Below are 26,729 nucleotides of genomic sequence, written 5' to 3'. Positions count from 1 at the left end.
GAAGATATAGAGACAGTTGTCTGTAGTGAGAAAGAAAGTTGGGTTTTGAATTTTCTCTCCTGAGGTTTGACACTCACTGTAATATAAATTTGAAAACCATTTAGAAAAGAAAATGTTTGTCATTGTTGAAAACAAAACCCTGCAAACTTCTCACAAATAGAACTAGAAAACTTTAATGCTCTGATAAGAGGAAAAATAACACTTAAACTGAAATGTGATATATCCACATGTTAAAATGATCCATTTTATACTACATTAGGGACCAGCTTTACTGATTGATGAAACAATGTTGAGGTCTCAAAGTACTTCTTGTGGTTGAGTAAAGCTATAAACCAGGTTCCTTGCTAGATTATTCACAGTATGAAAGTAATGCAATGAAGCAAACAATGTTCCAGAGGCACTTTTTTCGGATACCTTCTGAAAGATGAGCCAGACAAAGAGAAACTAAATCATTTAGAACATATTCCAAGATATTCAATTTTTCCATCCTGTAGTCTTTCTTCTATAGCCTACCACTCCAAAACAGACCCTGAGTAATTGACTCTCATCTTTAAAGCAAATCACCAGCCTTGGTCACAGGGCCATGAGAAGCTGGTAGAAGGAAGACTGTCACTGATTACAGAGGACTCGGGAAGAATCAAGGATACTGTGGATTACAGAGGAGTAGCTCAGCAAGATGCTTAGTGCATAGGTATTGCCTCAAAGTCCAAATATATTAATAGCTGGAAGTTCTGAAATCTTTGGATATCAATGTCTGTGGAGATGATCCTTCTGATAGCCTAGCCCTTTAATTCCTCTTTCCTGATGATCTTGCCCGCTGATGCTCAGCCACCCAGCCATGATCACATCTAGTCAGGGCTTCACAAGCTTGCATATGAATTAGAAGTTGAGTGGTTGCTGAAACTTGACTGAGAAAAACTTACATTGTAATTTTTACTAATTTTTAACTAAAATTTACTATTCCTCAAATATGAGTTTAAATAACAAATTTGTCACCAGTAACAATCCCAGATACTCTCATTTAATATTTCACCTGTTGCAATATCACTTCTTCAAAAATATGATATTTATTAGACCATATCCTAGTTTTTTATGTAATGTTATAAGCACACTGAAAGTGAAAGTGAAAGTTGCCCAGTTGTGTCTGACTCTTTGCAGCCCCATGGACCATACGGTCCATATAAGCAAAGTACTCATATGTTAATAAGCATATATTTGTTTTTATGACATTTTAAATATCATTTTAATATAATGTATTTCCTTTTCACTCTATGTGTTGTATTTTATGTATATAAAAGCATTATTTTCAGTGTTTTCAGAGATTCACAGAATGCCAAGGTATCTATGACACATAAAGTGATTAAAAATCTTTGCAAATCCTGACGTTACTGACACAAAAGGTTAAAATTTTAAGCTTTTATTCTCTGACCACTATTATCTTTCCAATTTATTCCTTCAAATCTCCTTCCAACTCCAACAGTTCTCCCACTCCTACCCCAGACCTACTGCTATTTTTTTTCTTGTTTTTTTCTTCTCTCATTCTCTTTCATGTCCTCAGTTATGTCCTTAAAGAGGTCAGATTCTACAGTCCATAATTAAAACCACTGCCTTATCTGTACCTTGTCTCATTCTTTCTTTATGCTCCTCACATGGTCACATCCAAATTTTTATTCAACAAAACTTTCTGCATATTTTATGCCTGTATACAAGCAGAGCTCCTTGTGTTGCCACCAGACTCTCCTCTTCAATCACCATCACAGACAATCACCACCTCCCCAGCACTACTGCCTGGAGACCTTCAGGTCTAACGGATAAATACCACTTTGTGTGCCCCATTTTAAGGCTTCATTAGCGTTCAAACTTAATACTTAAACCTTCCTACTCTGCCTCTGGAATTATTGCCAGTCATTGGTAGTCTCCCATAATGTCCATCTCTTCACTGACTGAATGTTTCCTTCACCTTCTTTATTTATCAGAAACCCCACGCCTTGCTCCCAGTGACGCTTCACCTCCTATAGTCTATGCATATGCCTTGAACACCGGACCCCATGGCAGGATAGGTGCTCTTCCTTTCTGTCATTGCTTCCACTGGACTCTCCTTTTCTTGCCCCAAGTTCCCTGCTTAGAACCTCATGTCATCTGCCTCTCTGACTCATTTTATCTTCCTGAGGTTTGCTACGAGTTCCTTGAAGATTTTGATGCCCAGATCAGTCACTCTCTCCAACACTACTTTTCTCCTACCTGCTGATGATTTCCATATACATGTCAATGATCCTTCCATTACCTTGTCCTCTCAATTCTTTGAAACACTTCCTCCAATGTATGTTGTCTTTCCCATGGTTCCACTTTTACTCTATTGTTTTTGCTTCCTTAATTTCGAATATTCTCGTCTCTCTCCTCCACCTGTCTTTCTTCTCACTTTTTCTAGTACTCAGATTTCTGAAAATTTTTGACCCACCAGAAACCACAAACCCTTTATCTTACCACTTTTCCTACATCTCCTACTTTTCTCAGTCTCTACATATCCAACTGAAATCCCACAGTCATAAATTATCATTACTCCTTAGCATAGACATTGACACCCTTTTACTTTTCTCACTTCATCATACTCACTTGGATAAATTGTGGATTAAATCTAACTGTCCACTTATTCCAAACCTACACTTTCACAGCTAACAGTGGCTAGAGAAAAATACCCCCAGTTAAGATTGATTATGCCTTGAATTTATGCTATGTCAAGTGGGCCCACAGTGCTGCCATCCCAACACTCTATCAAAATAGCTCTTGTCAAGATCACCAGTGACCTTCATGTTTCCAATGCAGGAGTTAGTTCTTCTCTCCTACTCCATTTCTTAGCAGTGTGAATACTGTTGATCACTTTCTCCTTGGTTTTCTGGGCACCAGTCTAGGTTTTCCTCCTCCTTCATAGGATGCCGTTCTCAGTCTTTTGCTGGTTTCTGATCATCCTTCCAACCTCTAAATTTTAAAATGGGCAAGAGCTCGGTACTTCAATAGCTCTGTCCTTCTTAGTCCCTAAGCAATCTTGTGTCAAGGCTGTAAATGCTAAAAACTCTCAAGTATATATCTCTGATTTATCCAACTGTCTAACTGCTATCTCCACTTGGATACCTAAGTTAAACTTTTTTCTTTCTTTGGTTTTCCTACACTTTCGCCTTTCTCAACAATGCATCTCCTGGAAATCATCTTTGACTTCCTTTTTCCTCTTATATGTTAGTTTCATTTCATCAAGAAATCCTATTGGTTTTACCACTAAAATATATCCAGAAATCTCCACCTCTGCTGCCATCATCATGGTCCAGGCTTCATGCTTTCTTTCCAGGATTATAGTTTAGTCATCTAACTGTTTTCTCTGCTTTGTGCTTAGCTACAGCCCTACAATTCATTCTCAGCAGAATGAACACAGGGATCATTTAAAATTATATCAGGTCTCATCTGTGCAAAAGCTTCCAATGACTTTCCACCTTTTCAGAAATAGATCATATTCATATTTATTATTTGTCAACCATGGTTATACCATTAATACTTTAATTCATAAAACAAATCTATTTCTGTGAGATTTTAAATTGGCTTTCTAATATTTTACAAATTTGAAATTTTGAATCCTCTAATCAAGATGCCTATCATATTCCTACATATTTGTATATATTTTTATTATTTATATGGCATGATCATTTAGCATAGGTATATTCTATACTTTACATGTAGAATGGGAACAATAGTGTCTACCTTTTATGTGAGTAATAAATGATGAGTAAATTATTACCTCCTACTATTGTGAGTAGTAAATGATGAATATGTTCTTATTCACTATTATTGTGAGTAATAAATGAATAAATTAAAAACAGTCTTCATGTACCTTACATCTTTGCCACCCAATTCCAAACAGAAGAATAATTGGGAGAGATATTAGTCTATATCAGTGTTTCTCAATCTTTTTCAATATTGTCTCCCTAATAAGCCTTTTTACACAGTTTTTTTTTCCCTTGGCAGCTGTTGCTGCTCATGAAATTTCCATGCTGTAGAAACACTGCATATCTGTTTATGTACTGTAGTCCTCCTTTTATTGTTTGAAATTTTTCTCAGGTGAGGCTGAACCTAGAGAAGTGAACACAATAGGCCAGGCCAATAAATAAATACTTAAATAGAATATCTGATACTTAATATTAAATCAGTATTTTAAAAATTTCTATATATAATTTAATAGAAAAGATGAGATCTCATTAGAGGAAAGAAGTGAAAGAAGTCCACTTCTGTTTAAATTCTAGACAGTTTTATCTCCTCAGGATGCCCTCTGCTTCACACACATACACACACAAAAAATTGATACAGTTAAATAAATCCATTCTGCTCTGTATGCAGCTTAGATATTACTTACTGGGGCACTTTTAAGAGGAAACTTGTTCACACAAACACACTCTAAATAGGTTATCAATATATTCCTTCAACACAGTACTCTCCTTTTGAAGATCTAGGGGTGATAGGAAGGGGAGAAGAAAATCAGCGCTTCCGGTAAATATGCTTTCTTAATTTGTTGCATTTCCACTACTGAATAGCATCCTTTACCCCAGGTACTGCCCAACTAGCCTATCCATTTGCTAGTATCATTTCTCTGGTCTAAGGACTAGAAATAGGACCCTTCTCTTGAGCACAATATTTGTTTGTATCTTTAGGATAATGAACTTAGTGACTGAGCTACTTCTCTATTTGCATTCCCTGGCCAGAACCTTGGCTTGCTCCTTGGAAAAAAAGCTATGACCAATCTAGACAGCATATTAAAAAACAGAGGCATTATTTTGCCAACAAAGGTCTGTCTAGTCAAACCTATAGTTTTTTCAGTAGTCATGTATGGATGTGAGATTCGGAATATAAAGAAAGCTGAGCACCAAAGAATTGATGCTTTTGCACTATGGTGTTGGAGAAGACCCTTGAGAGTCCCTTGGACTGCAGGGAGATCCAACCAGTCCATCTTAAAGGAGATCAGTCCTGGGTGTTCATTGGAAGGACTGATGCTGAAGCTGAAATTGGAATACTTTGGCCGCTTGATGTGAAGAACTGACTCATTTGAAAAAACCCTGATGCTGGGAAAGATTGAAGGCAGGAGAAGGGGACAACAGAAGATAAGATAGTTGAGTGGCATCACCGACTCAATGGACATGAGTTTGAGTAAGCTCTGGGTGTTGGTGATGGACAGGGAAGCCTGGCGTGCTGCAGTCCATGGCGTCTCAAAAAGTCGGAGACGACTGAACAACTGAACCGAACTGAAAGTCTTCCCCAGTGGCTCAACAGTATAGAATCCACCTGCAATGTAGGAGATGCTGGTTCGATCCCTGGATCAGGAAGATTCCCTGGAAGAGGGCATCCCAACCCATTTTAGTGTTCTTGCCTGGAGAATTTCATGGACTGAGGAGCCTGGCTGGGCTGCCGTCCTTAGGGTCACAAAGAGCTGGACATGACTGAAGCAACTGAGCATGCATGTGCATAAGGTCATAAACAATGTATTCTAAAATGTGAGAACCTATGAGATCCAAAGAAAAAAATGCTTAAAATGAAGAAAAGTAGACACAATTTAAAATTGCTTGTATTAGTATAACGATTTTCATGGCCAATGGAGACCTGGCACGAAGGATTCTTAAATTTCAAAGAGACTGTAAACCAAGGAACAATTCCAAACATAAAGCAAACCAATTTAAAAGTAAAAAAGATTGGAAGCATAAAAAATATGCCATCACATTAAAAATATATAATAATTCTTATATAGTCATAATTTTAATGTTCTTATGAATAATATATAGTCAAATTCTTATATTCTTCCAAGTACCTGAAGTAGTTTAGTACCATTATGCATTCTGAGGTTTTTAAGAAATCTTTAGTTTTTATAAATGAAAAAATGTTCTTTCTTTTTATACTGTCACCATAAGAGGCTCCCTAATCCTCCAAACTGGCCTTCCCCAGTGGCTCAGCAGTAAAGAATACACCTGTAATACAGGAAATACAGGTCTGATCATGGGTGGCGAAGATCCCCTGGAGAAGGAAATGGCAACCCAATCCAGTATTCTTGTCTGAGAATACCTTGGACAGAGGAGCCTGGTGGGCTACAGTCCATGGGGAGGCAAAATTTGGACATAACAACTAAACAACAGAACAATAACACTCCAAACATATAAATATACTGACAAAGGTACCTGACATCCAACATGAATTTAATGTAAAGAATGAAGTACTGCATAGTACTTCATTTTTGGCTTCTGTCTCTTATGCTTTCACTGAATATATTTTTCTGTTGGTAACATAGAGTTGGTCGTTTAAAGGATTGCTCATTTCCAGGGAATCCTAATTATTTTATGATTTTGTACATAACTTTTCCCTTTATTTGGATATTTTTGACAGTTGAACACATATTTTTGCAGTTCTCTGAAGCCACATATTATTTTGTTAGGATTAAAAAATTGTCTTCATCAAAAAATTGTAGCTGATTATTGATATATTAAATTAAGATATATTAAAATAGTACAAAAAAGATACTATCTTATATTTGTTCAGTTATTACACTTTTGTTGAACGTTGGGTTCAGTTAAAAAATAGGAAGATCATTTAACATAAGATTTTCTTCTTCTGATTTTTTAAATTTTTTTGCCCATTCATCAATTGAATTTAATTTATCACTAAATTTAGAGCCCCATTACTCTATTATCTTATTATTTTCTAATTCTTCTAGAAATAGTTTCTATTAATTATAGTCACAACTATTAATTATATTCAGAGAATTTTGTTAAAACTCAGTATTTTATGTCACATAAAATGACTCAACTGGTAAAGAATCTGTCTATAATGTGGGAGACCTGGGTTCAATCCCTGGGTTGGGAAGATCCCTTGGACAAAGGAACAGCTACCCACTCCAGTATTCTGGCCTGGAGAATTCCATGAACTGTGTAGTCCATGGGATGGCAAAGAGTTGGGCATGACTGAGTGACTTTCACTTTCACAAAAGAAATTTTAAAAATATTCTATATCTGAATTTCCTAAAAATAGTTCCCTAACTTGGAGATGGGGAAAGTCACATTGTTCTCAAAGAAACTAAAATGAAAATAAGGATGCTTTTTATTATTATATGATCATTTGGAATTATATTTTTAAATATTTTTGTTATTCTATCTGGAAGAATGTTTCTTTTACTAAAATTTGAGATTAATAATATGAGTAATAAATTATGCTAAGAATTACAGCATTGATATCAGAAAGAAAAATAAGCCATATATTTTTCAGGCAGTATTAAATTCATTAGTTTAAGTATTTCCTAGGGCATATTTTATTATAAGCATTTCTCTGTAAATTAGAGATTGTTATCAATTCTTGGTATCCATTACATCAGATGTATGAGGCAAGTTTAGCTAGACAAAAGATGGAAAATCACAGTGAGAGTGTGATTAGACAGTTTTTGCTTTGGCAAGGAACAAAATAATATGTCTTCTTACTTTAAATTTAAACAAATTTCTTATCTTTAAAATTAACCTATTATAAAGGCAAAAGTACTTATCAGAGTGTATAGCAATTACTCAATAATTTTATTTAATCTTTAGCAGTCACCATTGAACACAATAATCCAGCACATGAATAGTGTGCTTTACAGGAAAATGCTAATTTTTATTTACTAAATGAACTAAATATATTCATATACAAGTATATTTATATTTAGAGATTATCAAGTCTAAGGATGCATTTGTGCAAATTTGATAAATTCCTATTTATATGTATTCATTTAAAAATGTTATATCTCATGACATTTTAAAATGAATATGTTGCACCAATAGATTTTTTATATAAATATGCCATGTGGTCAGTGAAGAGTATATCCTCTGTGGCTTATACTCAGCCATTTTTAAGTAGGTAGCATGCAACATTTCAGGTTTTAAAACTAAAGTTTGCTCATTATTCCAACTAAGACGTTTTTGTTGTGGCTCTTTTCCTAGGTTAATAAATGCTCACATTGAACAACTATATTTGAAATACAGTCTAACAAAATGTATATTTATGTTATATTATATTTATGTTAAAAAAGATCATGATAAACTATCTCTTTAAATTTTAAAGGATTTGCATGCTTTTATTATTTTGGAGTGTTTTATGGATTAATTAAATGGAAGTTAATATTGCTTAGGGGATTTATTAGAACTTTAAATTAAATTAGATGATAATAAAGCCATGACTTAGAATAAGACTTTATTTCCTTTTGAATATCAAGGATTATTTTTCATTAGATTTTTTTAGTATGCATTTCTTGGTAAATATTTTATTATCACAAAGGACATTTGTGAAGCATATATTTTGTCCCATCTCTTCTTTCTTACCTTGTGTCCCTTTTCCTCCCAGAAACTCCTTTTGTGCCACCACCTGCAGCTTCTCACTTTTTGCTCCCATGGTGTCTTAGGCATTCCGAGCGCAACAAACAGCGCAGCGTGGTTGACTTGTAGTTCAGCTGTGATCTCCAGGGGGCGGAATGGCTGTTTCTGCACTAGCGCTAGGCAGAATAGTGGTAGGTCCTCACTGTGTGTAAACTGAACTCATGAAAACTTAGAGACTCTCTTTTTAAAAAAGCAGAATTGATTAGGTTAAATTTTAAGCACATCCAGGTGTCTACTGCCTACTTAGCAAAAATATCCAGTAACTCTATCTACAAGGGAGATCATGCCTGTGTAACTTTCTCAGCGGTGACTTCCTTCTCTGTCTTCTCAGCTTCTAGTTGGGACATTACAGCCTAGGGTCTCCTCACTTCTGTACCCAGGCCCGGATTCAAGTTTGTACAACTTTGGAAATCCAGAGTGGTTAAATTGTAGTCAGAACAGTGTGATCCTTCCCAGCTTGTCTTGAATGGTTTCCTAAATCTTAGTTGTTACCTAGCCCTTCAGTTTGGACTTGGCCCAGTGTCTTTTTCTTTCCTGAGTCCAGTAAAAACATTTTGTGGAATGTGACCTGCAGAGACCACAGATGAGTGGCAATCTCTTTGACAAATGAAGCAGATCAGGAAAAGAACTTTCTAGTAATTGCAGTAGGAATAGCTACCGACTGTGAAGTATTTATAATTGCAGTGTACTTTCTGTACCTTTAATTGTTGTAAGACTCAAGTAGATAAATGTAGCTATCTTCATTTGACTGATCAAATAACTGAGATCAGAGAGTTTAAGTAACTTGCCAAAAATCATCAGGGTTCAGGGTTCAGGCCAGGGTTCAGATGATTTAGCTTTTCTCCATGTGTTCTTGGTCTCTATACTATGTCCAGAAGAGGTTAATTTCATGTGGCAATTTTTAACAAGAACCTGATTCTAGGAAATGGCGTGGCACAGTGGAGGAAAAATGAAGACATACAGAAATCTCTAGGTCATTCCATAAGTAATTCTTCATTGCAGAACAAGTAGTAAATACTAGAGAAGGAAGTGAGATTTCCAGCAGCCAAATCCAAACCATATTTTGTTAATTTAGAGAAAGGACCTTCACAGACTCTACAATTATTTAATGAGACAGCATCTAAATAATCATTGAAGAAGTAAATAAACTCAGATTGCTTTAATTATTTAGATTCCATGTGGAAATTCATTTGATTTAAAGGTAAAATTCTTAAAATATCTACATATGTTCCTTTAAAGAAACAGTCTTCTTTTTCTGGTCCAAGATTATATTCTAAACATATTCACAACTTAAAAATGACCAAAACAATATAGAAAGCAAGAAAGATATTAATTAACACAAAAATCTCACAACTTCTTTAGAACTATCAAAAGAGGAAAAAATAGTAAAGTTTTAGTGTGTAGCTAAGTTATATTAGTGAATTCTATTACCTTTTTAATCCAAATTATAAAATAGTGCTAACAGTCATCTGGCTAGCAGTCATTCTCAGAAAATGGACTATCAGTGAAAGACCTTCTTTGTTCATATATATATTTTTAGCCCATTATTGCATGTAGGTTAAACGGGATGATTACTTGATTTTGTGTCTACAAACAGATGGAGACTTCATAGGGAAACTAATTTGTTACACTACGTCTTCTCAGGAATGGTCTTTCTCAGATATGTCTAGAGAGGGAGAGAGATAATGGGTAGAACTACAGTGGTGGGGGAGGGGCACTCTAAAGCAGGACCATTAGTGTAACTCATTCAACAAAAATGCACTGAGCATCAAATGTGTATTAAGTAGGACTTGGTCCCTAGAAGTTGGAAGATGAATAAGAACATGGTTTCTGTTCTTAAAGAACCATAAAGTCTTAGAAAAATAAGATAGGTGAGAAAATAATTTTCAGCACAATGTATTAAGTATTGTAGAAGCAAGCTCTGCTCTGTGCTTAGTTGCTCAGTCCTATCTGACTCTTTGCAGGCAGGAGGCTTGATAATCTCTACCCATGGACTGTAGCCCACCAGACTCCTCTGTCCATGGGCATTCTCCAGGCAAGAACACTGGAGTGGGTTGCCAGGAGATCTTCCCAACCCAGGGATTGAATCCAGGTCTCTGCATTGCATGTGGATTATTTACTGTCTGAGCCACCAGCAAACACCTAGGAGGAAATAATTAAATCCATGCACAATTATTTAAAAGAATGACACTTTGATGACTCTTTTATGATCAGTAAGTGGTTTCCAGGTATAAAAGGAGGTAAAATAGCACTTCATGAGGAAACAAGTGCTGACTCTGAGCACACATAAAAATGGCATCTCATTCAGTGTATCTTTAAGGAGGATTCCAAAAGTAGAGGAAGGTAAACATAGTTAGAATATAGGTTATAGACAGACTGAAAAGGAGGTAGATAGCTTTTTTCATCTGTTTACTTTTTCTTGTGTTTTTAAGTAAGAGGTGATGAAGTCCTGGATAACTATGGGAGAGGCTGGAGAGACCATGGTGCAGAAAGTTTCTAGAACTCTCTTAGAGATGGAATCAATTATACGTGGTGACCAAGATGGTGCATGCAAGTGAGAGAGAAAAGCACTTTGAAAATGATTCTGTGTTTTCCATTCTGAGTAATTAAAAATGAATGGCAAATGATTAACTGAGCTAAGTAATTCAGAAGGATGTGAAAAGACTAATAACAGATAATGTAGAGGATGAGAGAGGTGGTGCTCTTATGTGGAACCTAGCATGGAAAAGCCAGGGAAAGGGAACAAGAGGTAGGACAGTCCAGGTGAAATAAATATCAAAGCAAATTATTAGTCTCAAGCTTCCTTCTAGATTTTATAATATTTCTCTTAATAGCTTGACAGTTATGTTATTTTGGTGGTGGTTTAGTCACTAAGTCACGTCCAACTCTTGCGACCCCATAGACAGAGGAGCCTGACAGGCTACAGTCCATGGGGTTCTCCAGACATGAATACTGGAGTGGGTTGCCATTTCTTTCTCCATAAGTTATTTTAAGCATATTCATATATCATCATCAATCAGCATCTAACAGCACCTTGTGACAGAATACACTGTCACAAAACAAATACACTTTCGTGAAGCATAAAGACACAAGACACAAGTCTTCTGGAGAAAAAGTCAATAATTACTCCAGATATTTTGTAATAAAGTGACTGGAAGAATACTGGTTAGAAAAATAGATGTTGACAAAAGAACTTCAATTTCCACTGACTGTGTAAGAATTTGACTTGTTCAGTATAAACAAAATGGTTCCTTAAGGCATTTCCCAGAATTCCTGTTGGTTAGCAAGGAGTAACTACTAGGTTGACTTTTTAAATAAACTCCTCATACACATGATGAAATTCAAACTTCTTTTCTCCCACTTTGTTGTTGTTGGGCAGTCACTAAGTCTTATCCGACTCTTTGTGGCCCTATGGATTACAGTATGCCAAGCTTCCCTGTCCTTTGTGAACCTAAAAAGAATTTAGAAGAGCTCAAAATTTCAGGGCTTAGCACCATGAAACATAACTAAGAATGAGGAAAAAAAAAAAAAAAAAAACTCTGAAAAACATATAAACAGAACAAAAATTCCATGTAGATGTCATCCAAAGTTATTAAAACTTTTTTATATCTTCTACTGAATGAGCACAAACTCTTATAAATCCTTTAGAGTAGTTAGTGCTAATTTCAGCCAGTAACTCCTTAGATGTTTCAGACTGTTGTTAAAATAGCTGAGAAAATTGTTTCTTCTGTGAAAGTACAAAAAGAAGTTTCAATTGATTATGATCCTCTTAATAATTGTGAAGGTTCAATGAATTCAGACAATTTCTTATAAGAACTTCATGTGTATGTGGAAAAATAGTGAGGCACCCATTAATCCTTGATGATAGATGGTAACACTGAATCCTGCAACAAGGCCCCAAGGTCTGACAAACATATCAGTTCAGGATCACATTAAAAAGGAAAATCTTAAATAAAAAATACCACCTCAAACAGATGAGTCACTTATTTGTCATAGCCCCAAAGCAAAGAAAAATCAAATAGAACTTTTTTCTGGTTTTGCCCTGGGAAAGTGTCTAAGTATTTGTGACTCTGAACCTCCACATTTAACCAGTAGGGGACTGGGGTCTTTGACTGCTGTGTCATGGAGATGCTTGGATACTCATATTTTCTAACTCTTGAGTCATTACATTATGGAAGGGAGCATTCATGTAGCATCTTTGGAGTAGAGAAAATAACACTGGGACCAGATTTCAGTTCAAAAGCCAAGTTTGCCTTATGTTAGGTGGACATATCTGACCCTTAGACCTTTCATCTGTAAATGAGGATAATGAGACATAATTTAACTGTATTATAAGAATTAAGTAAAATAACATGTTGCAAAGGTTTCCTGGACAGAGCAGGCACACTTAGTGAATTAAATAAAAATAATCCTTCTAACAAATATTTTTTAATGACAAATATTGTTACTTGGGCCGGTTTTAAAAAAACTTATGAATAAATGAAGTAATTTTAAAGAAATCATTTTTATTCTTATATTACCACTATCTGTATATTTAAATTTTGGAGTTTTCCTCATTGTTAGGTGAAGATTTGATTTGAAAAGAAAAGCAGAGGTAATACTTAAGTTTAAATTAACCTGCATCTATTCTTTGTTGAAACCTGATGCGTGAATTGGACACTACCCCGGGTAGGCCAGGCAGATGAAAGATGGCCGCCTAGTTAGGGTCCTGCAAAGCAGTTACATAAAACTGGAAGAGTTCCTGTTATAGGGATCACAGTGCCAGTTGACAGAGGATTTTCTGTGTCATCCTCAGCACTCATCTCTTGAAAAATCTACTATTCTAAGAAAATTTAAAAGGGAAAATACCTAACCTTTCCTAGAACTGGGGGATGACTTGTCCTGTGAATATTAGTACCATAAATAGGCTTGCAAATATGTATCTGCTAAAAATAGGTTATCTCTCTTATAATTTTTTTTATATTTATTTATTTTTTTAATTAGTTGGAGGCTAATTACTTCACAACATTTCAGTGGGTTTTGTCATACATTGATATGAATCAGCCATAGATTTACACGTATTCCCCATCCCGATCCCCCCTCCCACCTCCCTCTCCACCCGATTCCTCTGGATCTTCTCCAAAGGTTATCTCTCTTATAATTTTAAGGAGGCTTAAACAGAATAGATCCTCTATGAATAAATAGGCATCATGTCTAGAAGCATGACCAAACTTTTTTGTTCCATGGTCTCACCTATAAGCAAACATTTTGCCTATCATGACCATAAGTGTGAGTATTAAAATCAGAAAAAAAAATTATTTACTCAAATTTATTTTTCTCAAAGAACTAAGAAAAATTCAGTGGGCTTTGCAGTAAGATGTATCTACCTACTTCCCTTTTTTGGAGTTCTTCATTTGAATTTCTTTGATTATATACACTGGTAAGTTTAAGAAAAATTGACTTTCATGACCAATTAGTTTTATTCCAAGGCTATCCATGTTAGAATATTCTGCCAGTGAGCTATTTCTAGCACCAAACGCAAAGGTGATCCAGTAAGCTGGCCCTGGTTGTTTGTGAATAAAAAAAAAAAAAAACCTTGAAGGTTATTTGTTAAGGACTTTGAGGAAAAAATTAACCCCCTGAAATCCATTATCTGTACGTCGGACGGTTTATAGCATAGAAGAGAAGAGAGTGCTGAGTCTCTTTGGTCTCATCCATGCTCAGTTTATTCTCATAGATATTCACTAAGTAGTAATTCTTAAATGAATGCACCAAATGTCGTATTTCAAATTCATAATTATCAGATGGTGTTTACCATGTATTTTTAACTTTTTTTCATTTAATTATCATGAATACCGTGCTATGGAAGTATTCCCCATTTTGCTGATAAAAAAATGGAGACTATGAGGGATTAAGTACCTTGCAGGGGGTTACTCACTCAAGTGAGGACAACAGTATTCAGTGGAATTTTTCTTAATGCCAAGTCTCATGCTTTAGTGAAAGCCTCACCTTACATTTCTAAAGAAGTAGGTAAACCAGTTTTAAAAGTCCTCAGCATTATAGCCTCATCTTGCTCAAAAGTCATATCAAAATTAGATTATGTACCATGTGCTTGTTAACCCTAACGCTAACCAGCAAGGAGATCCAACCAATCCATCCTAAAAGGAAATTAGTCCTGAATATTCATTGGAAGGACTGATGTTGAAGCTGAAACCCTAATACCTTGGCCACCTGATGCGCAGAGGTGACTCATTGGAAAAGACCCCGATGCTGGGAAAGATAGAAGGCGGGAGGAGAAGGGGACGACAGAGGATGAGATGGTTGGATGGCATCACTGACGCAATGAACGTGAGTTTGAGTAAGCTCCAGGAGTTGGTGATGGACAGGGAAGCCTGGCGTGCTGCAGTCCATGGGGTCGCAAGGAGTTGGACACGACTGAGCAACTGAACTGAACTGAACTGTTGGCCAATAATAGATAGAAGTTATGTTTACATTCCCACTCTATTAGAAATGCTTGCTCCTTTCTCAAAGAGGAAATGCGTCCTTGCAATCTAGCATTTCCTGACAGGGAAAGGACCATAGTCAACAGTAAGGCAAGTATACAACTACCAGAATAAGCTGCCAGCAAATCATACACCCTTGCCAAAAACAGCACCATTTTGCTTGACATATGGGTTTATAATTGCCAAACAAATAGGAGTAGCAAGATTAGTGGGTTTCACCAGTTTTAAAAAACCATCATAACCACTATCACTTACATAATCAAGCTTTTAATGTATATATAAACAAATATCAACTTAGATTATCATAGACAAGGAGAAATATAATAAATATCTTTACAAATTTTATGGCTCAATCCTTGACATTCTTAAATTAATCATGGTTTGCATGGAATCACAGACTAATAGCCATACTAAGAACCCAAGGACTTATAATATTGAACCCTATCATTTTACAGAAGGAAAATCCATAGCCTTGACAAGTAAAATGGCCAAAGATCATGCCAGCCTCAGAGCCATATTTTGAGTCCAAATATTCTCTTTTCTCAAAGTTATACAACTAGCTAGTGACAGGACTATAAATAGATCTTAAATTGTCTTTTTTTCTTCTTCATACAGCTTAGTGTTTTGCTATCTGAAAGAGACGTAAGGAGAAAAAATTATAAAACACAAAATAAGCTGATACAACACAGGCACTATAATAAAATAGATCTCAAAGCAAAAAAAAAAAAAAAAAATCATCAAATATGTTAAAAGTCTACAGTATCTCAGAAAAAAATCTATTTTAATTTTTTATTTCTCTTTTGTTTTTCTTTTCCAGAAACTCTTAAAATAGATTAGATTATTCCATTTTATCAAAGGCAAGTATTTATGCTTATAATAATTGAGTTAACATTGAAGACTTTCTCAACATTTTCCCCAAGAGTTAGCAGAGTGAGCTAATGCTTAAAAAGATATCTCTTTTAAATCTTCTTAGACAATTTATAAAAATAACTGTTCTGGTATATAGCCCAGAGTAAATTTTAAGGTTAACCTCACTAGTTACAGGAGTTTTACTGAAAATTCTTTACCAGATTCTAGGCAAGGATAAAAAATAGGGTGGACTAACTGGAAGAATCCAGGAGAGGTCAAAAGGAGACTCCATGTATCCTACCACCTCCCAGAATCCTCGTTGGCATACATCTTGGCTGAGCAACGCATGCGTGAGTGAAAGTAATTGGCTAGAGACAACCAGGGAACTAATCCTGTCACCATAAAATACTGAGACTGTGAACCATGTGGCCCAGCAGCCCTGGGTTTCCTTTCCCTCCTGCTCTTTGCCCAGGCACCCCTTCCCAATAAAATCCCTTGATTTGTCAGCCAAAAAAAAAAAAAAAAAGGTGGGAATCAGGAAAAAGGGCTGGAAGAAGGGTAGATGGTTTGCCGGCAGCTTATCTTGGCAGTTGTATACTTTCCTTACTGTTGACTCTAGTCTTTCCCCTGTCAGGAAACGCTAGACTACAAGAATGCATTTCCTCCTTGAGAAAGGAGAAAGAGCATAGAGTGATGTCTAGTTATTTGCTGGGAAATAAAAACACATGGTCTATTATTGGCCAATAAGCGCATGCTAAATAACCTAATTTTGGGCAAGATGAGGCTATACTTATGAGGACTTTTAAAACTGGTTTACCTACTTCTTTAGAAATGTAAGAGTGAATATGAAAGGAGGAAGAGACATATAAGATGGAAAGCCCATAAATTAATTTACCAATAACAAATTTATAATTGTTTTGTCTCAGACATTTAATAAAATCCAAGTATTCAAGACAAATTTTAAATAGGTTTATCTTATTTTTTTTTTTTTTGCCTCAAAAGACTTCAGATCCTTCGTGTGAAGTCCTGCAAGAAAATTGGAGTGTGTGATATTTAAAAAAAAAAAATGATCTTGGTCTCTTGGTCAGAAAATTCATTCATACATTAAATTATGTGTCAGGATTTCAAAGTAAGAAACAGCTTTTCCTCCTTTAACTTTGTTTTCACCCATCTCTGTCACAAAATTTAGGAAAATAAGTGCCATTTTCTCACTTAATCCTCACAACATCTAATTGGTAAACAGACCCAAAACATTTTCTAGAGGGTACACAGCCAAGGAGTGATAGACTCAGGAGGCTCAACTGGTTAAGCTAACTCCAGGAACAAAGCTCTTAATTAATACCTGAGATCAGAAAGGTTAATGTCTTCTTAAGTGACCCTTCTCGCTGGCCAGAGTGATTGACTGAGGGATGGGATGGGCACCTGCTCTAATCTAGTTCAATCACACAAATCCACTAATTCAGCCATAGTATTGATCTGACAGTAGGTGTATGACTCAGACTTCTCAAATAAGAATCTTTCCTTGAGAGTTTTCTCACTGGAGTTGGTGTTAAAAAAAATCATCTCTTGCTTTTAAGAATGTATGATTGTGAGCTTCACGCTCTGGTCTATCTTGAGGAGTCCGTCTGAGAATGTGAGGCAATCTGCAAAGGAAGAAGAGATGAAAGCCAGAAACGTGGCAGACACAAGTGTTCAGTTAACTGGCTCTAGTTGTCCCAAAGCAGTGCAAAATCAGCTTTTTCTTCATTGAGTTCCAGTGAATTAAAACAAAGAATCCCCAACTACCATGTCACAGAGGAGATCACCTTGAGCTAGACTACTACAGAAAAATGCAATATGCCCTGTGTTCATATGTGAAAGGACATTTCAGCAATGTTTGTGATCTAACAGGACACAATATGTGATCAGGGAGCAGTAAGTAGGCATACAGGTTTCTAATGTAAGTTGTGTGCAAGGGGCACACCTGCTTTCTCTATTGTTTTCCTTTGTTTTTATACATCTATTTTTCAAAAATATAATGTAGGATTATATAGAGAGATGAACAACATCAAATGTATGAATCACTGTCACTTATGGGACTTTTCTATCAGCCATGCATTTTTTGAAGTGCTCTACATAAAACAACTGTTTTCAAACTGTGATAAGCAAAGCGCCACTCATTTTCTGGAGTGATGGGCTTGGGGGAGTACAGGAATCAGCATGAATGTAGAGGAGGTAAAAAATATCTGTGGTCCCCTGTGCCCTGCACAGATGTCTTTAAATAAAGCATCCACTCTCCCTCTGTGTTCAGTCAAAAAGCTTCCACATATGATTGCTTCTGAAGAAAGGTTATGCTGCTAAAACACATGTAAGAACCATCAATACACATCTTCTCCATGTCTTCTCACAATAAAGACATGAGATATATTATCCGTTTCTTACTTGAAGGAACTAGGACAAATATGAAGATCTGTGAGCAGGTCACTGTCCTGCCAGGAGATGTAAGGGTGTACTAAGAATAGTGTCATGGGGCTTTAATCTTTAAAAGATTAAAGAATATGCTCAGGATTCCATATATATGCATTAGTATACTGTATTGGTCTACAATATACTAACGTATATATATGGAATTTAAAAAGATGGTAATGAGAACCCTATATGCAAAACAGAAAAAGAGACACAGATGTACAGAACAGACTTTTGGACTCTGTGGGAGAAGGCGAGGGTGGGATGTTCTGAGAGAATAACATTGAAACAAGTATACTATCAAGGATGAAACAGATCACCAGCCCAGGTTGGATGCATGAGACAAGTGCTCAGAGCTGGTGCACTGGGAAGACCCAGAGGGATGGGATGGAGAGGGAGGCGGGAGGGGGGATCGGGATGGGGAACACATGTGAATCCATGGCTGATTCGTGTCAATGTATGGCAGAAGCCACTGCAATGTTGTGGAGTGATTGGCCTCCAACTGATAAAATTAAATGGGAAAAATAAATAAATAAATAAATAAATAAAGAATATGCTCAGTATTACCTAGTCAATTGAAAGCAGAGGCAGAATGTGGACGTCATTGTCCTTGTTTGGCTCTAGAGCCCCATGACACTATTCTTAGTACACCCTTACATCTCCTGGCAGGACAGTGACCTGCTCACAGATCTTCATATTTGCCTATTTGTTCTCAAAATCTAAACATCCAAGACCAAGTAAAAGTCGTACTCTGACAGGCAATCAGACCATCTGTAATTGACTAGATGTAACAAGGAAACACACCTCAACACAGTCATGGAGCACCACTCAAGTAGGAAGGAGAAACATCTTATGTAAGATTTGAGTTCTTGCTGAAGAATCCAGAGGAGGGTCTAAGGGAAGAAGCAATCAGTTCTGAGCATTTTCTGTTTCTGAGATAAGGCCAGGAGTATCAGAAATTAACTAGGGTTGGGACCCATCATGGAGCTTCCCAGGTGGTGCTAGTAGTAAAGAACCCACCTGCCAATGCAGGGGATGCAGGAGACATGGGTTCAATGTCTGGGTTGGGAAGATCCCCTGGAAAAGGAAATGGCAACCCACCCCAGTATTCTTGCCTGGAGAATCTCATGGACAGAGGACCCTGGTGGGCTACAGTCCGTGGGGTCACAAAGAGCTGGACACGACTAAAGTAACTTCACATGCCAGGGACCCATCATGAGGGGAGAGTAATTTACCAGCTGCATGTTCCTAGTAAAAGATAGGAAGAGTAAAGAAGGTATGTAATATTATTGGTAAGTCAACACTCGCCACTCAATAATCGGGTTGTTCTCGCATTTTCTAGTGGCTGCATGATCTTAGAAATGTTTCACAGTTGCCATTATCTTTGTCTCTCATACTACTAACCTGAATAAAGGCAGGTCACTTTGTTTTTTTGCCTTCTGAACTGATTTTTACTGTCAATCCCAGACAGACTTTTATATTCTCCAAACTTGCTGCTATCCCAGAGGGAGTTTAATTGAATTCAACACAAACACACACTGATGTATACCTAACACACCTAATATATATGGAGATGGGGATAAATTATCTTATCAAAACACTTTCTTACCCCAGCCCAAGGCCAAGGATAAGACTTTGAAGGAATCCAAAGTAACATCCTACCAGGATAAGTTGGAGAACCCTTTTGGGCTGAGCAGTAAAGTATGGCCTTTCTGATGTTGCAGATTTTTAATATCGTTTCTCTGATAAGAGATGCAGGTCACAGTGGTTGTCTTTGTCTTCTTCTTTAAACCCCCATGTCCTACCCCTTTACTGTCTTTCTGAGCTTGTACTCCACAATCAGAAAAGATTCAGGGCTTTTAATTATAAGAATTATTTATATCATAAATTTATAGTTCAATTACTATATGTTGGGCTTGGTATTAGACAACACAGCTGAAAATATAATTTGGATATATTCTCTGTCCTGAAGTTGTTTACAATCTAGAGATGTTAAAAATTGTAAATATAAAACATGACACCCCAAGGAGAAAATTATAGCCAACATTAGCAATTTGGGTTGGAGCGTGTCCAAACCTAAGCATCAGAAAAGACATTTGTATTAAAAGCTGACTAGAGTGACTGTCTTGTGCCCATGCTTAGTGCTAAGTGGCTCAGTCATGTCTGACTCTTTTGCAACCCCATAACTGTAACCCACCAAGCTCCTCTGTCCATGGGATTTCCCAGGAAAGAATGCTGGAGTGAGTTGCCATTTTCTTCTCCAGGGGATATTCCCCACCCACTAATCAAACCCCCATCTCCTGCATTGGCAGGTGGATTCTTTACCACTGAGCCACCAAGGAAGCCTAGAGTGACCATCTACTTACCATAAAACCTGAAAAGATTGTTAAGTACTGCTTGTTTCTTACTTAACTTCCTCTTCTCAATGTGTAACTAAGCAGTTTAAGGTAAAAAAATCCAGAAACCCAATGGCATAGTATTCTAAATAGGCTTTACATGAGTTCTTATAGGCAAAAGTAATTAACCAGATTGATGATTTGTTCATGTTTGATATTCAGTGAAAGTGAAAGTCACTCAGTTGTGTCCAACTCTTTGCAACCCCATGGACTATCCAGTCCATGGAATTCTCCAGGCCAGAATACTGGAGTGGGTAGCCTTTCCCTTCTCCAGGCGGTCATCCCAACCTAGGGATCGAATCCAGGTTTCCTTGCATTGAAGCAAAATACATGTTTACAACAAATCATGTAAGTACTGAAATTATTCTTGATAGTAATATTATATACATTTTGTTAGGCAAAAAAAGAATATACATTTAAAACCCCTCAAGAATATAGGGATCCCACATTTAAAATGATTTTAAATAGCAATTCAGTGAGGTCTCTAATTTGTGTTTGGAATGTGGAAGAGAATTGAAGGTGAAGACCACAATTACATAGGCTTGAGCCATTAGAGAAATCAAATATGACACACACAAACTTGAAGAGTTTATTTTAAATAAATCAAATATCCTGATGTTGTAGCCACAAGTTATGAAATTATATTTGGTTTTTATACTAACACCAAAACTTCAAAATGGCATTCACAGTTGACTAACCTTCTTTCTGTTGCCACAGTTTGTACTGAGACAGCCCACATATTTGGGCAAATACACGAATGTGTACCCATCACTAATGTAATTTGTGGTCATGGGACAGAGCGTTTCAGAGACCCCGCTGTCTTTCTCAGACAAATGTCTTTAGGAAAGATCATTTAAATTAGGTCAAACATTGAAAACTAATGTTTCTCTGTGTGATTGAGGTTTATTATTGGTCATCTTATTGAATAAAATAATATGTGTGCTGAGGCATAATTTTAAAATATCTGTGTAGAAAAAGAGAAGGAAAACTGCAAGAACAAATACCCTTGGAAGCAGCTTAGGTGCTCTGCTTTCCCGTGTCATTTATTTTCCTTCAGGGCCCTTGCCTTGACACTTGAAGTGCAGGATGTAGCATTCTAGTGCTTTTCTAGACCTGGTTCCTTTCCAAAGTGATCTGCCGAAAGTGGCAACAAGGTAGAAAGAGCATGGACTTTGGAGCCAGGCTGGTCTGAGATCTAATCCTGGCTCTGCCTTCTACTGGTTACTGGTCTTAAGCAGTAATTTTACCTGAATCTGAGTTACATAATCTATAAAGTGCAGGCATGAAAGTAAGAGACACTTGCTCCTTGGAAGAAAAGCTATGACAAACTTAGACAGCATTTTAAAAAGCAGAGATGTCACTTTGCCGACAAAGGTCTATATAGTCAAAGCTATGGTTTTTCTAGTAGTCATGTACGGATATGAGAGTTGGACCACAAAAAAGGCTGAGCTCTGAAGAATTGATGCTTTCATATTGTGCTGGAGAAGACTCTTGAGAGTCCCTTGGACTTCAAGGAGATCAAACCAGTCAATTCTAAAGGAAATCAACCCTGAATATTCATTGGAAGGACTGATGCTGAAGCTGAAGCTCCAGAACTTGCCACCTAATGCAAACAGCCAACTCATTGGAAAAGACCCTGAAAGATTGAGGACAGGAGGAGAAGGAGGTGACAGATGATGAGATGGTTGGATGGCATCACCAATTCAGTGGACATGAGTCTGAGCAAACTTGGGGAGATAGTGAAGGGCAGGGAAGCCTGGCATGCTGCAGTCCATGGGGTCACAAAGTCGGATGTGATTGAGTGACTGAACAACAACAACAACGAATCTATAGTCAGGATAGTAAGTTCTACCATCTTAGACTATTGTATAAATATCACAATACACATAAAGGGCCAGTGTGGTGTCTGTCTTGTAATTACAGAGCAGTGAATAGCAGCTATCATAGTTATTATTGGAGTCATCATAGCTACCGGTGGTGCTGTTATGCAGCGTCTCCATAATGAGGCAGCTACCTGAGGGCCGTTTATGTTGTGCCTACTGTTCTGCCCTCACTTTTACCCTCACTGCCCTGCTCACTCCTAAGAACCCCTTGATGTGTGTCTCATAATGTTTTCTCTCTTACATTTTCCATGCAGCACCAAACGCTGCCAACAGGGCAGTAGTGGGATGTAGGTAGACACAATCATTGTCCACCTTACAAGGAGTATGACTGTGCTTTCAATGACCAAGTTGAAGAGAAGACTCTTCTCTTCAATCTTGATCTTTCTACATGTAAGGAGAATATTCCAAAGAAAGGGATATTTAGACAGCTGTTGATATAGTTGATAGCAATGACTTAAAGTTTCAAATTTAGAGAACTTCCAAAAATCTATTATATTTACACAAATAGACACAAATCTATTATACTTGCAATCTGTTGACTGTATTTTTAGCCTGCCACTCTTCCCAGCAATGTGTTCATTGAAAAAAGTACTTAATAATTGTGGAGAGTTGAACGGAAGAGTATACTTTTTTGCTCCCACTTTTCAACCCTTTCTCATTTGTTCCCACTTTTCAACCCTTTCTCAAGAATTCTCGTGATGCTGGACTTAGACCCATAAATTTCCTTAGCACAGGAAGAGCCCTTCTAGATGGCACTCAAGATGTATTTTAAGTATATAGAATATCACATCATTTTTATTCTTAAATCACAGCATTAATATTTCAGGGCAATTGTTCTTTAGATACAAATTTGAGTATTATTATCAAAAATAAATTTCTTAAATGATTGTGTATAAGTCCCTAAATGTTTTAAAACTATTGATATATGGGATATGAAATCATTCGATATCTTCCAGTATACATATGATGTCAGTCAGTTCAGCCGCTTAGCATGTCTGACTCTTTGTGACATCATGGGCTGCAGCACGCCAGGCTTCCCTGTCCATCACCAGCTCCCAGAGCCTGCTCAAACTCATGTCCATCGAGTCGGTGACGTCATCCAAGCATCTCATCCTCTGTTGTCCCCTTCTCCTCCTCAATGTCATTGCCCCAGGTTTAACATTATTAGCATTTTTGCTGCATCTCTTCATTTTATTGTGTCACAGCTTACTTATGATTTTTCACTTATTTATGTATGTTTCTTGACCTAGTGCCTTCTAGTAGAAGTTTAGGACTGCTGGATCATAGGAAAAATAGAAACATTTGTGATTGTCTTATCTTAAATGATTTATATGAACTCATGGTATAAATAGTCCATACACTTTCACACACAAAATCCTTGATCAACCATTTTTATTTTTACTAAGTCACTTAAGACTAAGAGAAGCTGGTATTTTTTCAAAGGAAGCACTTGTTTCTCAGGGTTACATAATATGGTCTTCTCCAAAGCAGGGGAAATGAGCAATAGTGACTGTTATCAATGAAATAATAAGCATGTGTTTGATTTGCATTATAGGTGCATCCATCCTATCACCATGTCTTCTCGGCTTCCTGCTGCCTGCCCTTGGCATCCTTGTCTACTTGGAATTCTGAATGTGGTGTGACAACCTGCTCTTCCCAGCCCAGCTCAGAGAACACCCTTCATCCCTGTGATGACTACAGTTCCTTCCAATCCCTGCGGCTCCATCCTAAGCCAAATAAATCATAGTTTAACAAACTATCCAACTGATTTACAACATATGTTATGACTGAGGCATTCAGGAACCCCTTCATCCAAAAGAATAAACTTTTAAATGAATATAAAATGATTTTTAACTCGTTCCAATATGCCTTATAAACCACTTAAACTGATTCTGTGACAGTTGCATGATTTAATACAATGGGACAAGTTACAGTGTTCAATTCAATACTATAGGCTGTAGAGTGAAAGTAAAATCACCATACACAGGTGCTTTAAATTTAATAACAAGTTGTGAAATATAATAGAGGTTGAAGTGTTGATCGTATGTGGTAAATGTAAGAGTACTATAGTCTCTTGTACTATCCTCTCTGTTTTGGGTCCTGCATATTTTTGAATGGCCCCTATCATTCTTGCCATTTTGAGTTTTCTTAGGAAAAAAAAATAGAACTGAAGAATCAGACATAATTTCCAATGCCAAATCATTTTATTGAATAAGTTGGAAGATTTTGAATATTGAAAACCAAATTCTAGAACTTATGATCAGTATTCCTATTTTGGAAGCAAGTAATTTTCTAAACATTTGGTTTTCAGAATCAGTAATTCTTTTAAGTTAGTTTTTTAATAGTAAAATTAACATACTGTATGAAGTTCTTTTTTTTTTACTTTTGTATTCTACTCTGATGTTCTGATGTTCTTTTATGCTTTTCTTATCAATTTCAAACCTCAAAAATCACAGCTCTTGTGATAGAGTGTCATCATGTTGCTGTATTTATTCATATGTGAAATGATCAATTTTAAAAAGTAGAGAGCTCCCATTTTTTTAATTGAGATGTGACAGGCTTTACATAGCTAGGAATAAATGTCAGTTAAGTGAATATCAGAATTATCTAATATTCTAGTGTCTGTTTTTGTGCTTCATTATAAGTAAAACCTTTATTAAAGGTGTGGGATCAAGAAATCACCTGTAGCTTGGAAAAACTACAGTATTCCCTATTATTTTTTAAACTTAGTTTTAAACTCATTTCCTGCTTCAATGCAATACTGAAAACTGGCTAAAAATACCAAATCAAGGTTTGTTAATGGTACTTTGAAGAGTATCCGAAACTGGAAGGCTGGGAGGAGACAAATAGCTTGTCTGTGCAGTGGAATCTCCCAAGTGTTGGTATTTTAGGTTTTTATAAGTCCTGAAAAGGAAGATGCACATTTCTTCACTCTCCATGGTGTGCACGGACATGTGTTTGAGTGTGGATGTGAAAAAAGTCAAGTAATAAAGGATTAGCTGGCTAATGAAATAGTGCAATGTCTGATGCTTCAAGAGGTATAATCCTATTTTATTAGCACAACCTTGCTAGCTAATTAGAGATAGAGTTTATCTTTTTAGAAAGGATACCTTATAGGTTCATAAAAATATCTACAGGAAGCAAAATAGATCTATTACTATTTTACCCCCTTTTCTTTAATTTGTATAATTTTTGTACTATATATCTATGTGTAAATGTTTAGAGCTTTCATTATGAAAATACCAATAAATATTTCATTAGTTTACATTTAACTCTTTGTTATAAAATGAAACTTTTTAAAAACAAGTGAAAGGGATGATTCCCCAGTAGAAGTATGTCAACGGTCTGAGATCATTGCCAGATTTCATAAAATATTTAATTATTTGAAAAAGAAACAAAATCTCTTCATACTTTCGGGAAACAAATACTCTGTGAGCCTTCTGTACAAATGTTTGTGTTTTCATTGTTACACTTTGGGGTTTTCCTTTTGCAATGTGACCCATGTTGGGCATTTTTATATAATCAACAACTAAATATTTTGCCAAATGCATGCTTGCCTTTTATTTTCTTATGTATGGTAATAAAGAGCAAAACTGGTTAGATTTTGCATGAAATGGTTCTGACAGATAAGAAGAAAACAGACTTTGAAGGTTGTTTGTTTAATTTTAAATTTGTGACAGAGATAAAATAGATTAAAATCTCTCATACACTGATAATTCAAGCTTTCATTTCCTCATACAAGTGTACAAATTTGACTGGGACCATCAGGTTTAAACTGTTGTCAAACTAACTAATGCATCATCTGCTTTAAGACACAAGATTCTTAATTAAACTTTATATAGTGATAGATACATCTGTTGTTTCTTTGTATTTCAAGGAAAGGTGGTAGTAGTTTTATTTGATACTGATAAATATTGAATTGATTTTTTTAGTTATTTTTTATCATTTTTTTCAATGGAGTAGCATAGGACTGTGCTTTGTCCTTTTTATGAATGAAAAAAAAATTATAAAGAAATAAATGTCTTACTGTTACCCAAGAAATAACAACTGTCCTTTCAATTTACCTGAAGTTGAAAATTCATTTTTAGAGGATTTTCATTAAAAATTTAATAACATGGAAAAATATTACATGTTAAACAACAGTTAAATGTTTGAAGCGTTCTACAAAAAAATATACATGCAAACATATACATGCGCACACAGGCATTATAATGACATACGATCACCTTTTGCTAGACACTAATGCAAACTGTT

At 36.2% G+C, this 26,729-nt stretch overlaps 1 protein-coding gene across 2 annotated transcripts in view; it reads left to right on the top strand.

The window, feature by feature from the left end:
- The window catches only part of CNTN1 (contactin 1), a 392,609-nt gene extending 366,093 nt beyond the window's left edge, over window positions 1-26,516 (top strand). For both annotated transcript variants that reach the window (XM_043886892.1, XM_043886886.1), the window contains one exon: window positions 24,031-26,516. In XM_043886892.1, the coding sequence (XP_043742827.1) occupies window positions 24,031-24,107 (77 nt within the window). In that variant the 3' untranslated portion in view covers window positions 24,108-26,516. The remainder of the gene's footprint in view (window positions 1-24,030) is intronic.
- Window positions 26,517-26,729: the final 213 nt, after the last annotated feature.

Source organism: Cervus elaphus, chromosome 3, assembly GCF_910594005.1.
Source record: "Cervus elaphus chromosome 3, mCerEla1.1, whole genome shotgun sequence".
Classification (NCBI taxonomy): domain Eukaryota; kingdom Metazoa; phylum Chordata; class Mammalia; order Artiodactyla; family Cervidae; genus Cervus; species Cervus elaphus.
Note: the sequence above shows the minus strand (reverse complement) of the source record. Positions and strands in the feature narration are given on the sequence as shown.